Source organism: Misgurnus anguillicaudatus, chromosome 15 (assembly GCF_027580225.2).
Source record: "Misgurnus anguillicaudatus chromosome 15, ASM2758022v2, whole genome shotgun sequence".
NCBI classification, from domain to species: Eukaryota; Metazoa; Chordata; class Actinopteri; order Cypriniformes; family Cobitidae; genus Misgurnus; species Misgurnus anguillicaudatus.
In genome coordinates this window covers 18963551-18979054 of record NC_073351.2, presented here as the reverse complement: position 1 = coordinate 18979054, position 15504 = coordinate 18963551, and the positions used below count along the sequence as shown (strand labels likewise).

The window sequence follows — 15504 nt, the reverse complement described above, 5'->3', positions numbered from 1 at the left end:
ACTGTTGTATTTTAAGATCATTTGGTTTGTATGTGTCCTTTCAAGAACAGAAAGAATGTTCCCTTGCTTTTTGAAACACGTCTCTCCGTGTATGAAATTTTGAGTGCACTTAAACACGCGCACATACACAGACGAAGGGCGCTTCGGGAAGAAGATGATTTTAGGTAAGACAGAAACGTTATTTGTGGCCAAATGTGCCCCTTGTTTTATATAGCCTACTATAAGCCAAATAGTACACACTTAATTTTAAAATAAAGCAATAAATCCCAAGAAGCAGTGAGTTAACAGTGCATTTTATAACAGCTAAGGAGCGTTGTTAGGCACGACGCGAAGCGGGGTTTATGGCGTTTATAAAACGGTTACATCATATACATAGAAGGGTTTCACAAAATAAAACACAAATAAGTTGCAATTATATTAGTACAAATATTACTCTTCCGCCAAACAAAGAAGTTCCTTAGAATCAAGTGTGGCTGCAACAGAGCGCAGTTCAAAAACAACACAGACGCAGCAAAGGCACAATGAAAAAAGACTGTGGTGTTTATTTTTATATATCAACATTCATCTAAAATATACATTAACATTTATATCGTGCAACTGTTGAAGTGATGATCAAATATGCTTGGAAGCATGCTTAACTCTTTCCCCGTCAGCGTTTTTTTTTTAAGTTGCCACCCAGTTTTAGTTTAATGCCTTACAGAAATTATCTTCTTTAAATAAACATAAAATATCAAATGAAAGAACAGTCCATCCGCTTTCCAACAACATCAAAAAATTGTTTCATCCTATTTGTTCTCTTATCAGTTATGACCTCTCAAATTTTCAGCTAAAAGCGGAGATAATTCCATTTTTGTAAAGAACTTTGTAAGAGATCAGATTCAGAGCCTGATCAAAACTTACACATCACGCTAAATCCACCACAACCTCGTTGTGTCAATGCCTCGGTGTTTAAGTTGGGTAAGATTGCCATCTAGTGGATAATAGCAGAAATATCAATAAGACAAAAAAATACCTCAGAGAACGAGAACGTTTTCTCTTTATTGAAGAAATGTTTTATTTATTGACATTTATCTGGATATCGCCATAATTGTGCAAAGGTAGAAAAATGTAAATATGATTAAAGACTGTGGTTTTTATTTTCATATATCAGTACGCAGCAACAGTGGCGCAGTGATACGGTCTGAACCATGGGTTTACCGGGGTATTTTATCACGGCTTAGAACGCGTTTCAACCAATCAGAATGAAGAACCACGAGCCGTTTTATAAGATGGATTTAATGATTGTACAAAAGAAAATATGTTAACATTGTTAAAAATAATCAGCACCCCAGGGAAATATGGCAAACACACATCGTATGCAATCCACAATATTATCCAAAGTGCATGCTATACAAATAAAAACAGATAATGAAATATACTTTGTAACTGCATGTCTCAGTAGTATTTAAACTACATAAGAACAATGTAGCTATACTGTAAAAATGATCAGTTATATCCTTAATAATCTTACAGCTACATTCTGTCTCCAAAGGCCACTTAACTTTTTAACTGCTCTCTAGCAGAGACTGTGAAACAAGGTGCTTTTTAATTTGATGTCAAGAGGTGCCACCTACACCTTAAACCCTTTTGTTTTAGTGAACTATAGACTATTATCTTTATTTACTCCCAACTAAAGAGACTATGAATAATAGATCATTTGAATCATTCACACTGGTTGTATTAAAATATATTGGGGGTTTCAAATGTAATTTTAAAATGGTTTAAATTTACTGTTCCTCCACAAATGTGTATACTAGGCGTAGCTGATTTTTCTCTTGCAAAACATTGTTGGCTATTGAACTATAATGTCCTCATACTGTATCAAAACAGCCTAGAGTCCTTTGTTGACAAAAAGCAGGACTTCGCGTATTGAGTGACCCGGCCTGCACGCCCCATGACTGCAGGAGGAGAAACTGAACACTAGACCCTGCCGCAAAGATCCTGCTGTATGAGCCAAGAAATAAATGAAGTTAGACTTTATGTTCCGGCTCAGTGACAGGGCCATGTCCCGCTAACACAAAACACCACAACATTTCAACATATATCTGGAAACAATGTCCTGTTACCTCTAGTTTAGAGAATGTGGCTGTAATTAAATTGAGGGTTATGGGAATACAATCTCCCCTGACAAACCAGTAAGAAAGTAGAGGACAGAGAAAGATAACTAACATTGGCACAGTAACTGAAGTAGAATTACTGTCAGTGTCCCTTATATCCCTCAACTATGTTCTGCTACATTCAGAGATCCAAAGTCTACTCAAGCCTGACCTGGCATTGACATCAATAGCCACTTTTCCCAAACTGTACTCATTGTGTTGGCAGCGCGTCACTCGCGTATAACCGAAACTGGGCAAAGAGGCGCGACGTAGGTGGAGCTGAGGTGCGTGGTTTGCTGAAACCATGCCCACCTAGCTTGACAGTAGTGACAGCTGCAGCAATTCACCTGTCACTAAAGTGGTCACGCCCTAATTATGCAGAACTTTAAGGGTTAATATAATTGAAATGGATGAGTTACAAAAAAAATCCACCCCCCTCACAGTTGTCATAAAGGGGAAAATTAGCTATATAGACCAAAAATACTTTTTGTACCAGGCAGTAAACAAATTTATTTCTGCTCTAAAGGCATTTTAACATGTGGGGTCTATGGGATTAACTCCCTTTTGGAGTGCCCAGTCAATGAATTTGCAGTTTAAGCCACTTCCAAGACAGATACCGAAAGGTTGCCTATTGGCATTAATACTAACCGTGCTAAGAATTCTGTGCCTAATAAAGTAATTGTGCCGTGCCAAACCAGACTGGAAATCGCTTAATGTGTCCTGATCAGATTTTGATTCCGACTGCTGTCAATATAAATGCATATTATGCAACATAATGCATACTGCAATCTAATTTTGGGAATTCAGTTTCTTAATAAAAGTTAACATTTTGTAACTGGTCCGTCAGATTCTCGCATTTAAGCTCTCTGTCCTGCTCCACCATTCAGTTTCTCTACAAAATGTTCAAAGTTAAGGCTCTTATTCGCTCCTAGCCTTGATTCCTCTGGTCCATATTGGCTCCAGATGGCATAAACTTTCACCTCATTAGTGCTGACAGCTCAGGGCTGAGGTTGTCTGGTCTTCTGTGTCCCAGATGAGGGCATCATGTGGCCCACGAGATCGTAGCGCTGTGCTCCTTCGCTTTCATACGCAGGCTGGCGATGCTGGAGGATTTATGATCCGGCTCGACGTTAAGTTCAAAGCCATTAAAGTTTCCACCTGCTCCAGGCTTGCCAAATAGACTGCCGAGGTGTGTTTGTCCCATGCCCAGGAAATCGGACACACCGCTAGCAGAATGAGGGTGAGGGTTCATACAGGACGCTGCTGTATCAAACGGTACCACACATCCAGGCACCGGTGACGCCGAGCTGCTTCCACTTAACCATGAGGGGTTCTGAATCTAAAACAAATACACAGATGAATGTACATGTGAATTTTAAAAATAGTAATGGTAAAGTAATGTACATAAAGTAATGTATTTTTTACTTGTGCATAATTTTCTTGCTGTGTTAGCAGTGGCAGTTCATAGGCTGTTGAGAAGTGCGTCCGGACTTGTTGCATTTGTCCAAATCGTTCTCTTTTCCTCCATTTGGCCCGGCGATTTTGAAACCACACCTGAAGCAAATGGAAAACATGATCATGGGACCAAATGTCTGGGGGCAAATATCTTGCATATTGTATTGCTTACAACTTCATGATCTTTCTTTCTTGCGAAATAAATGTGCTACATTTATCAGATCTTCACGTTGACGTCTTTAATGTGCTGCCCATACTTTGGATTTGAACTCTTCCCTGCCAGCACAGGGGTGCATTTTCATAGCTGTTCTTCTGTCTCCGCTGCCAGCAGGATCAACCTGGATCTTGTCTGGAGCAGGTCCACCTCATCAATCACTATAAGGTTGGCTCTGAAGCCATGTTAACACAGCATGACACAAGCCAACAACCTCAAACCACAACTGACTGCATTTGTGCCCTCTATTTTATGATTTGGTTTAATGCTTCTTGTTACGGTTGCTAGTTCCTAAAAAATAGACAACTTCTTCTTTTGGCTATGCTGACTTAGTTCACAGTATGAAAGAGAGGATTTTGGATCCTGTTTTTACCTGGTTATATATAAGAAAAGCGTTAGCATGTTTACATGGACCAAAAACTCACAGACTGTATCTCATGTATTTATCTCTACCCCTTGAAAGGGCTCTGGTGTGTAATTTGGGGACAGAAGATTACTCTCTTGGTTAAGCAATTATGCTTTAAGGCGTGCGTATGCATTCATTGACTGTGGTTTAAAACAAACCTGCTGCTTCAAAGGCAGATTCGGTCTCATCATAGCATGATTTGTGAGATGTATTTCTAAGAGTTCCATTATAAGATGCAGACATTGTGCCAGAAAAACACTCGTTGTCATAGTCTATAAATTGGGAACCAAAGTTACATATGCCACATTGGGGCTCTAAAGATGGAAACCTGTTATATGAAACAATTTGATATTTCTGGTTAAAAGTCATTTTGCTTGTTAATTTCATGGTCTTTCAGAGTTTTTGCAATATAACCCCCTGCTGTATTTTATTTTTTGAACCTTTATTATAATCTTGTATTTATTTTGTCTACAAGCTAAAATGTTGTACCTTATTTTGTATCGTATTAAATGGTTTATCAATTAAACACAGCCTGATGTCACGGAAAGTCATGTTATAGTATAATATATATACAGTTTGATATATTTATTTGTGTCCATGACACGAAATTCTATAAATAGCTTTCTGTGTCCGTGGCACGACTTTCTATTTCGTGGCATTTTATGTATTGTTTTCTCATTCTTTTTTCCTATTTTCTTACCATTGTCGCTTGGCGTTAGAATCACTTCTTGTTTCATTTTTAGACATCCTAACCCAAACCCCAACTCCAGGCGAGAATAGTTTTAAAAGCAGAAGAAAAACATCAATACATGAAAGTACATCTTAACCCTAACCCCAAATCTAACCCCAACCCCAAGCTACAATGATTTAAAAATAGGGGGGGAAAGGGAAAACAATACCCAAAATGACACGAAAAAGAAAGTCGTTCCACAGACACGAAAAACCATTCATAGAAATTCGTGCTGAGTGACATGAAAAAAAAGACATTCGTGCTCAAGGCACGAAAAAAGCAAAATTTCATGCCATGGACACGAATAAATGAATCAATTTTTTTTGTGACTATAACTATTTTTTTGTGAGATCAAGTTGATTAAATATTATGTTAAATTATTTTACAGAGAAAAAGAATTGACAGTAATCCGTCATCCATAACTTTACCAGCCTTTATGTTTTTTCCTCATGCCCTAATTCTTTTTATTCTCTTCTCTTGCTTAAAGCCTGTGAGGAAATAAGGATGTTGGAAAGTGAAACTGGAGAATGTTCCGGCTGGATTTTGTTTACATTTCATGTTTAATTTCCTGTCGCTTAAGCCCATGGCTTTCCAGAGCCATCCCCTCTGACCTCTCCGAGACCCCCAGACACACACTCGTAGACTGCCATATATGACGATACTTCATGGATCAATCATAGTGACGCATTTCCTCTGCACAGTGATTTGATGTTTTGTACATTTACTTATATGCAAGTATTATATTTCAGAACAGGGACGTCATACACAAATATTTTTGCTTTGGCAGTCAACTGACTTAACTTGTGCTCTAGATGAGAAAGATTTGAGACATGACCAAAGATAAAAGGTATTTAATCGTTTTTTTATATAGGTGTAAAAATGTTAATGGGTTCAAACCCAGCAAACACATATTGATGTCCCCAACCAATCAGAATAAAGCATTCAACAGGCTCATGGTATGAGTAATATGTATTAATTTTTTTGAGTAACTAACCCAACACTGCAGTTGAGTAAATCAGATTTAGGGGGTCTTTAATTAACCGATTTACAAATAAATTCTGAACTGCTAAAAATATCCAGTTGGTGTATTTATTATTTTGTTATGTGTGAATCTCACATATACGCAAGAATTGCCTGCATATGCTTCCCTAAATGTGAAGATAATCAAAATGAAGAAACATTAGCTGGGTTTCATCCAAAAAAAAAATTAATAAGAACAAACAAATGCGAATTAGGTGCGTTCTATCAAATTGTTTGAGCGAATGACGGCTGTATTGGTGGTAACCTAGTAACCAACCGTAAACAAAACGAAGCACGCTTGGAAAATGGAGACATGCCTGCAGTCACGATGGGGCAAGTTATTAATTTAGTTTTTAATTTAGTTATTAATAGTGCAACTTGTAATTACCAAACTAAATGTTATGCACAGAATAAGAAATGCAGCATTTTTGATGAAGGCACTTGCAGCAAGGACATGAAGACGACGTCGAGCCCCATATATGGTAAGACAACGACATAGACTAGATTTATTGTTTGCTACGTCAGAATTTATTCGGCAAATGCATTTACATCCCCCATTATTCGCATGATCTCTTCATCGCATAAGTTATAACCACCTCATGCAAGCATATACATTTTTTTTGCGAATTAAGAGGTTTTTAATCGAAATTTGGCGTATCACTCGTTTCTGACGCGATACTTCAAAATGTGCATAAAATAATGGTGATGGAAACATTTGAGATTTGCTCAATATATGTTTCCATCACCATGATTTTATGTGCATTTTGAAGAATTGCATAAAAAAAAATGGAAACGCCAAATTTCGAATAATGGGAGATTCCGCTATCGTTGTATTTACCATATGGGGCTCAACGTCGTCGGGTTGTCGTCGCAATGTCTTTGCTGCTAGTGCCTTCATCAAAAATGATGCATTTCTTTCAGTTTGGCAATATAAAGCTGCACTTCTAGTAAATTAATAACTTGCCCCATCGTGACTACATGCAGTCCTGTCCATTTTCTTAAGCGTTTTGTTTACAGTTGGTTACTAGGTTACCAATACTGTGCCACCATCATTCGCTCAAACAACCCGACGGAAGCGCACCCAACTCGCATATGTTTGTTTTTTCTTTTTTTGCGAATCTTGAAAAGAGTCTCTTTATGTTTGGATGGAAACCCATCCACCATAGTAGCCTATCCATTATTCCACCACCATGATTTTATGCGCAGTTCGGAATATTGCATCAAATACGAGTGATGGAAACGCCAAATTTCGATTAAAAATCCCCCCCAAAGTTATTTGATGTAAGCGTTAAAATTAAATTCCAATAATGGGTGATGGAAAATTTTGTCGAATTAATTACGCAGTAGCCAACATTAAACCCACGGGACTGACCGTCTAGCTGTTGTCTTTACCATATATGGAGCTCGACGTCGTCTTCATGTCCTTGCTGCTAGTGCCTTCATCAAAATGCTGCATTTCTTCTTCTGTGCAAAGCATTTAGTCCAGCAAATACAAGCTGCACTGCTAATAAATTAACAACTTGCCCCATCGTGACTACATGCAGTCCTGGCTGTGTCTATTTTCTAAGCGTGTCTTGTTTTGTTTACGGTTGGTTACTAGGTTACCAATACTGTGCCACCGTCATTCGCTCAAACAATTTAATGGAAGCGCACCTAATTCGCATTTGTTTGTTTTTTCTTTTTTTTTTGCGAATCTTGAAAAGATTATCGTTACGTGTGGATGGAAACCCTATGCATAAAATTACCATGATTTTATGCGCATTTCGGAGTTGGAAACGCCAAATTTCGATTAAAAAATCCTTTAATCCCCCCCCCCCAAAAAAAAAATTGATCTAAGCGTTAAAAGTAAATGCCAATAATGCGAGATGGAAACCTTTGTCGAATCAACTCCGACGTAGCGAACACCAAACCCACGGGACTGACCTTAGCTGTTTCCGCTGTCGTTGTCTTTACCATAGATGGGGCTGGTGCTCAGCTGGTGCCTTCATCAAAATGCTGCATTTCTTCTTCTGAGCAAAGCATTTAGTTCAGCAATTATAAGCTGCACTGCTAATAAATTAATAACTTTTCCCATTGTGACTGCAGTCCATTTTCTAAGCTGCCTTGTTTTGTTTAAGGTTACTAGGTTACCAATACTGTACCATCGTCATTCGCTCAAACAACTTGATGGAAGCGCACCTAATTCGCTTTTTTTGTGAATCTTAAAAACACACTTTTTTCTGTTCATTAAATTATATTATTGCTTGCTTACTTCACTCAAAATAGTTTTTAGTTTAGCAAAGTTATATCATGAAGAAACATACTCATTTGTGTTGCTAAACTTAAAGTTTCTATCGAAGTGTGTTGAGGGACAATGTCGTGTTTGTTCAAATAGAGAGATGGAGAGAGAGGGAATATAAAGAGTGACAGCCAGCACTAAACAACAGCACTTTGGGAGGGAAACGGGAGGGGTTCATCTCAATTGCGTATGTCTGTAGGTATGTTTTTGAAATACAGGTCAAACACTGTAGTAACTCAACAGGGTCTGCTCTGTGTTGTCAGCCTACAGAGGTAATTAGATTCATGTGTGTAGGATAGGATTGGTTCTGTTTGGACTCAGGATGAATGAAGTTATTTCACTGTACCTTCAAAACATGGCCAAGCTTCTGACAATGCTTCATTCTGTGTATGGAAATTGATTATGTCAACCCAAACTGGTTTTACCTACCTAAAGAGCTTTGATGTTTTTCTCCTTTCTTAGCATCCTAAAGTATTGTGCAGATTAGTGTGGAAAGGTAAATGACGTAGATTTTAGGAAAAGCGATGTTAGCTTATCCCTTACAGCCGGACTGCAGCTCTAAATGTTTGTAACTGAGGCATGAGTCAAAATGATTTGCAGCAAGCCACAAATGTCCATATAGGTTATATAACTTATTACTTTCTTAACTAAACCAAATATTCTTAAATATGTATATCCCTGCTGTAAAGACCTTAAAGTCAAAAATGTTTTGACATAATTTATAAAAACAAGTTGAAATTGTTTAACTTAATTTGCTAAGTTGATGTTGTACTTTTTTACAATGTGGGTTCTTGTGAAGCTGACCTGCACCCTTGCTTCTGTGAGATCTGTCCTGATAGCCAGCTGCTCCCGGGCATAGACATCTGGGTAGTGTGTCTTCTGAAAAACCGTCTCCAGCTCCTCCAGCTGATAGCTAGTAAAGGTGGTGCGGTTACGCCTTTTTTTGCTCTTGTTTTCTAGTTTGCTCTTTTCCAGATGACTTCCAAGCTCAGAGACAGGACGCTCTGATGAGCTTTTGACCCCAGGGTCTTTCACATTGAGGTAACTAGCATCCATTCCTGTGCCACGAGATTGAGACAGCTCGGTGTCTGTTAGTCCAGCACCATCTTTACCTGTGAAGAGACATTTTTGTCTGCATTAGTTGTAAAATGTCAGTTTAACACAACTATTTGGTGGGTTATGCCCCTTACACATAGATTTTATGAATGGAGGTATAAGCATTTTGTGTCTCAGGAGGAAATTTTAATATAGCCAGTGATAATCATGTCTTATTGTTTTATGGAAAAGACACCACAAAAAAAATCATGCATGTTAGATGATGACAGGATTTTCAGAAAATAATCTGCAGGTGTGACTTAGTATTTTTTAGTATTTTAAGAATACAAAATTACATTCACTTTATAGTTATAAAGTAACCTATTATCATATACACTCTGATTTCTAAGTGTATCCTTAAGGTTTCATTCTGTGTGCTAAAGTTTAAACTGCAGGTGTGAAAGTCCAGAAATCTGCAGTGTATTTCATTCAGCCATATTTGATACAGAGGCCCGAGTTTGTTCATCTGTCTCACCTTGCTCTGCTTGTGAGAGAAGTCCCAAAGAAAATCTGTGGTGAAACTGTATGCCCCTCCCTGCTGTCTTTTCTTGGCTTTGTAGCCTTTATTGTGCGAAATCTGCCTACCAGCAATGTTTTTAAACCGTGCTTTTGCATATTTTGTCTTTTAGAGCCAAAGTTATTGGGTTTGGCTGCCATTTTTGCACTGACAGCAAGAGTCTGGATTTGATAACTGTCCAAATGTTTAGAGATTTCAATGATGCTGTGTGGTGTTTTTTTCTGCTTGCCATATGGAACACAAAATCTAACCCTTGCCACTGAGATGCACGTTTCATGAGATAAAAGTCTATTTAAAAGTTGCAGAGTTTTCAGAAACATTGCTGAAAGCCAAATTTACATACAGGCAGTGCGTCCCACCCTTTAACAGATGATATGTGACCCATGTGTATAAAACTCAGCTAAACTCATTTTATTGTGATTTACTGTTTTTATTCAGTGAAAATATAACATTGTTAGGCCTATATTTAATATTGACTTGGATTATGAGACTTTAGCCTGAAAATCACAGACATGGTCACATAATTTACCTTTTTTTTTTTTAATAAAGTTTCCTAGGTCCTTTGTCAGGCTTAAGGGTCGATGGGAGTTGCACCTACAATAAATAATTTGCATTAAACTGACAATTCTGTTGTTATTCCCTACATCACTCAAACCTCATCAGCAAAATGTCAAATAGCTTTATCCACACACTGCTAATGAACACTGATCACTGCCTGTCAGGTCAGTATTTAAACCCTGGTCCCCTTGCATAATAAACAAAACACCCAATATTTGTATAAAGAATAAAACAATTAAATGTGATTTTCCTTAAATCATGTATATGTTGCCTATAATGTTGTTCTCTGCATCACTCTGAACGCATATACTTTGAAAATGATTTTACACTAAGGATTTTTAATTGGAGCATGTGTTTGTACCAGTCAGTCATTCACCTGAGAGGCTTGGCTCCTCTTTGAATTAGCCGAGGTCAAATGTTTACTAGGGGCTGCTATTTAATCACTGCAAGAAACATCAAAGTGTAATTTAAGCAGCTGTAAAGCAGCAGGGACCCTGTTAGATTTTATAGAATGTGATAGTCTGGGTCAGCTTCAGCTGTAAGACACATTATAAATCAGACTGTGGTTGGTTATAACTAACAAACTATAAATCAGATTGTCAATCACAACAAAATGCTGTTATTGACTAAAGACAAAGAGGGATTTACATGGCCATATAATTGATGATGGAACATCAATCTTATAAAAAAACTTTATTATTTGCAAATAAAATTGGCATGGCAATTTCTGTATTTTTAAAGGAATATATTAAATCTTTTAATTATAATCTTAAACCAACAAATGTTTATTTTTTTAACTACTGTATAGTACCAAAATGTATACAGCTGTATACATTTATTAACCACATATGTAGCACTCAATAGTAAAAAACGAAGATATTAATCATTCATTGAGTGTTCTACTAACAACTTTGTAATCTGATTAAATGTTAGGGTAACTTACTGTATTATGGAAGATATAGATTCATAAAAATAAAGGTGCTACAAAAGGTTGTTTGCAGTGATGCCATAAAAGAACAATTTCTTTGTTGACTTTTAACAGTTTAAAGAACCTTATTCTACTACAAATGACAACATGACCTTCGTAACACATTTCTTCAAATGTTAAAGGGGCTTAATGGAACCATGTATCCAAAAACAGTAATTTTATGGCATTGTGTAGCACCTTTATTTTTAAGAGTGCAGGTATCTATGCAAAGGCAAAAAATGTCCAGATGTTTCTTAGAAGATCAATGGCTACAAGCCGCCCTGGAATCTGGATACTGTGAAATCAGGACAGTGTTTCCTAAATCTGATAAATTACCTCACATCAGTCCCATACACTGCATAACATAAACTAAACCAGGATTTCATTCCCAGATGCTCACTGTAGCTTAAAATAGCTCAGGGAAGGGGATGTAAATATTCTTTGTATTACATACATTGAGGAGCATCAAAGTGTTTTTATGCATGGATGAAACTGTAGAAAATCCTGGACATATGTTAGAATTTTTGCACATGTTGATGTTTAACATAATCTGACAGTGAATTGTTTTTACCAAATTCTTTGTTTTCATTTGAATGTATTTATCTATTCTTAAGTTTCATTTCAATAGAAGAGAGATAGACAATTTAGCCACTAAATGCCACCTGGATCACATTCAAACTTGGGTTCTGAATACAACCCGGATATGGCAGTCACATGAATTATAGCGTCCTCTAATGTGTGGTTGGTTTTTTTTTTCATTTTACATTCTGATTTTCATCATTTTCAATGTTTCTAGAAGCGTTTTTAGTGATTTTGCAACTATGTCTTGTCCACAGAAGTGGATTTTTTTTTTGCCAAAAACGTGCATACACTTAAAGGGTTTTGCAGCGAAAAAAAGTAAAATTTGATAAATACCAATGAAATGACTAAAGTGACATTTGAGAAAATAAGGCATTTCAGTTACAGACCAATAGCCTTTCCATTGCCATTAAATTGAAATTACTGAACCTAAACATAGTGCTCATTTACAAAAAAACATGTGAGATGCACTTTTTGCATGAGCTCCTCAATTGTGTTTTTGTAAAATTTCTTATAGCAGCTGACTCAGTATTTGGTAAAAGCACTATCATCACTTTCTATCTCTTCCAGATGAACATAAAGTGTCACTTCTTTGTGAAACACCAGTTAAATATGTAACTTTAGGTTGTGTCCGCATCTTAGGGATAAAGCAGAATGTCATAACTCTATTTCTGCTCAGCTGAAATAGTCTAGATAATTAAACAAAGCCCTGGCTTATAGCTCATCAATTGAACTACTGGTTTGCTTATACAGGTCATTTTGTAAGAAGAGGTTATGTAAACCAGTCACTGGTTCTCATTATAGGTCCAGCAGCGGTATACTGATCATACTGAGTAATAAAACATGAATAATAACATTGTGAGTTTTACAACACATCAGACTCTGAATAATACCCTAATACTGCAATCCATAAATCACCCCGTCACAGAGATGTCATATATTACTATTGGTATTTTCTCCTTTTGGAAATTGTATCAATTAGACCAGAGGTCATATAACTCAAGTTAGTTGTTTATAAAATGCATGAAAAGTCGTTTTTGGCCCATGACCAACCTACTGATACAGTGTTCTCACAAGCAAACACATCTTCTTTCTCTGTTTCTCTAACAGATGATAAAATGCAATGTCCCAGTTTCTCTATATGTCTTAGTGGGCCTGCGTAAGGCTTGATCTTAGATGTCTAGCACAGACTACAAATTCACTGCAACATTAGTGTGGGATGAGCACAGTGCTCTTCAAGCCACAGACAGAAACAACTCTCAATAACTTTAACCTGTGCATCATCTAAAATTTGTATGCAAGAAGTCCTTAGGCTATTTCTTATATTTCCAATGTATTCATGACAGTCACACTTAGGTCTTATTGACAGTTTCTCTATGAATAATTTCAAATAAATAAATATTATTCCATACTTAGTCTATGTAATTAGACAGCACATATCTGGCTTCAATATATTTTTCAAATAAATAATAATAAAAAATATTACAAACTAAAAAAAATGTACAACGTTAAAAAGTTATTTTTGTCCTAATATTTGACTACTAGCCTAATATATATTTTTGTCAAAACATGTTTATTATTATTTTTTATTGTGTTTTATTGTGCTTCTTAGCTGTATTTTTTGTTGTTTGTTATTAAGGTTTAAAATCAAAACAAACTAAAATGCAGTTTGATTTATATGCACACAAAAAAACTATATTTTATTGCTAAAATTGATGTTGAGAAATCTTTAACTTTTTCGTGTAATTGGAATCAAATGTATAAACAAAATTGGAAATTCATTAAAAGAGCGTGTTAACAATAAAGCACAGCTGTGACTACCAAGAATGAGCGGAAAATAGGCTACTGAAAACGTGAACATTAGTTTTTACGTCGACATCACATTGTGGCCCTTTGTATTAGGCCTATAAGCTATTGCTATTATGCCATACTTAATGCTGCCTCCCTTGACACAAACACACTGTATGGACTGAACAAGGCACCATGACGTTTGCATGTTTAAAAAACAACAACGATATGGATAAGTGAATAAGTAAACGCAAGTTCCGACCTTAATGGATGCAAAAAGCCTATATAACGCTTGGGATGTGCGAAATTCGTTGATATTGTCTCTTAAATGTTCTCAAAATATTTTTAAACTAGTTTTTCTAATGATTACAAATGAACTGTGCATTAGAAAGTATGTAGGTTAAAAAAAATTGGTTTTAAAAAGTTTACAAAGGTTGACGGTATATCTGTCTAAAGCCAGTTAAATTAAACTATTGAGGAAACAGTTAGTGTCCATTTTCATTGGCCTTTACTAAATCCATTGTTAAAAGCCCATACTCGATTTACAACCAGAAAGATGGATTTTTATGCCACTGCTTAAGGTCAAAACACAATTATTCATTTGTAGACACCGCACCGTAACACCTGTAGGCGATACTGTAAAGTGCCTTATGTGTGCTTTAATAACTTTAATTTGTATGATCTATCAAACGCATTGTTCGCTAAAATACAAAGTAATGGTATATTATGTTTTCGACAAATAAGCTAAACTAAAAGAGTGTGAATTTCGACAAAACACTCTTTAATTTTCCAAAAAAAATAATAATTGAAACCGAGCAAGATGCGCGACTAAATAAGTAAATTAACTTTAACATGTAGGCCTTCTGAGCTTTTAAAGTCTAAGATAATGTATTTTTTTAATACCTACTGATTCAGCTCATGCACCAAATGAAAAATGTTGATAGCCTAAAATATACTATTACTGGCTTTCAAGAAACCAGTGCACTAGCCTGTCAAAAAACTTTTGACACTAATTTTTATGTCTTGTGCTCAGATTATTACAGGCCTCCTATAATAAGAAGAACATGTTTTTATAATAAGAACACCCATCTACCTAAAATATGTTGATAAATTATCACACGAACCCTTTTTTCCTTTAGCACCTTTAAATCACTACAAAATATAAAAGCCACTTACCATAGCAGTCGTCCTGAAGTAATTTGCTGTCTTGATGTGTTTTACATAAGGGTCTCTGTATGAAAAGATGGTATTTGTTATAAACGCTCTCGGGTGTGATATCATCAGGAGACTGGCACTCCTGTCGGAGAGGACTCCGCGATTTGTCTTCGTTAGGCTGACCTTTGGCGGACAGAAAAGTGTGGTTGTATTTTGCCTCGCTCGGCTGTAAAGCCCTGTAAGGGTTGGCCTGCTGAATTCTCCCTTGACCTGATGATGATGAATAATATGAATCCATGGATGTCATATCGCGATAAGAGACACGCGTATCTGAGTTCATCCCGAGAAAAAAAACTGACTAAAAACAAAACTAAAAACTTTCTGTGAGGGGGGGTAAATCAAAACGTAACTCCTTTTTCTCATTCAGAGACGGGCATGCACTTTCTCACACACCCACAGCAAGACGACAGCTGGAGTTAGTTAAAATGATTCAGATGTTTTCCAGAGACTAGGCAAAGCGAATGCTAAAAAGCCACTTTATGCTTAGGAGAGGATGGAGGATGTTGCCCTGGTGTGTTCACTACTGGCAGATCCATTGGTCCCGGTA

The 15504-nt window shown here is 36.6% G+C and overlaps 1 protein-coding gene across 1 annotated transcript; it reads right to left on the bottom strand.

The window, feature by feature from the left end:
- Positions 1 to 1265: 1265 nt before the first annotated feature.
- alx4b (ALX homeobox 4b) lies at positions 1266 to 15504 on the bottom strand. Its single transcript, XM_055174871.2, has 4 exons — positions 14919 to 15504; positions 9043 to 9350; positions 3561 to 3689; positions 1266 to 3474 (listed from the first exon to the last, which is right to left on the bottom strand). Exons 1-4 carry the CDS (start codon positions 15235 to 15237, stop codon positions 3178 to 3180), a joined length of 1053 nt encoding a protein of 350 aa, XP_055030846.2. The 5' UTR covers positions 15238 to 15504; the 3' UTR covers positions 1266 to 3177.

Excerpts from the sequence above, each read along its gene's own strand:
- alx4b (XM_055174871.2), bottom strand. The coding sequence starts at position 15,237 with ATGAACTCAGATACGCGTGTCTCTTATCGCGATATGACATCCATGGAT. Across the intron at positions 9,351-14,918 it reads ACTTCAGGACGACTGCTATG|GTAAAGATGGTGCTGGACTA; the intron begins GTAAGTGGCTTT and ends GTCTCTTCACAG. Across the intron at positions 3,690-9,042 it reads TCACAGAAGCAAGGGTGCAG|GTGTGGTTTCAAAATCGCCG; the intron begins GTCAGCTTCACA and ends CATTTGCTTCAG.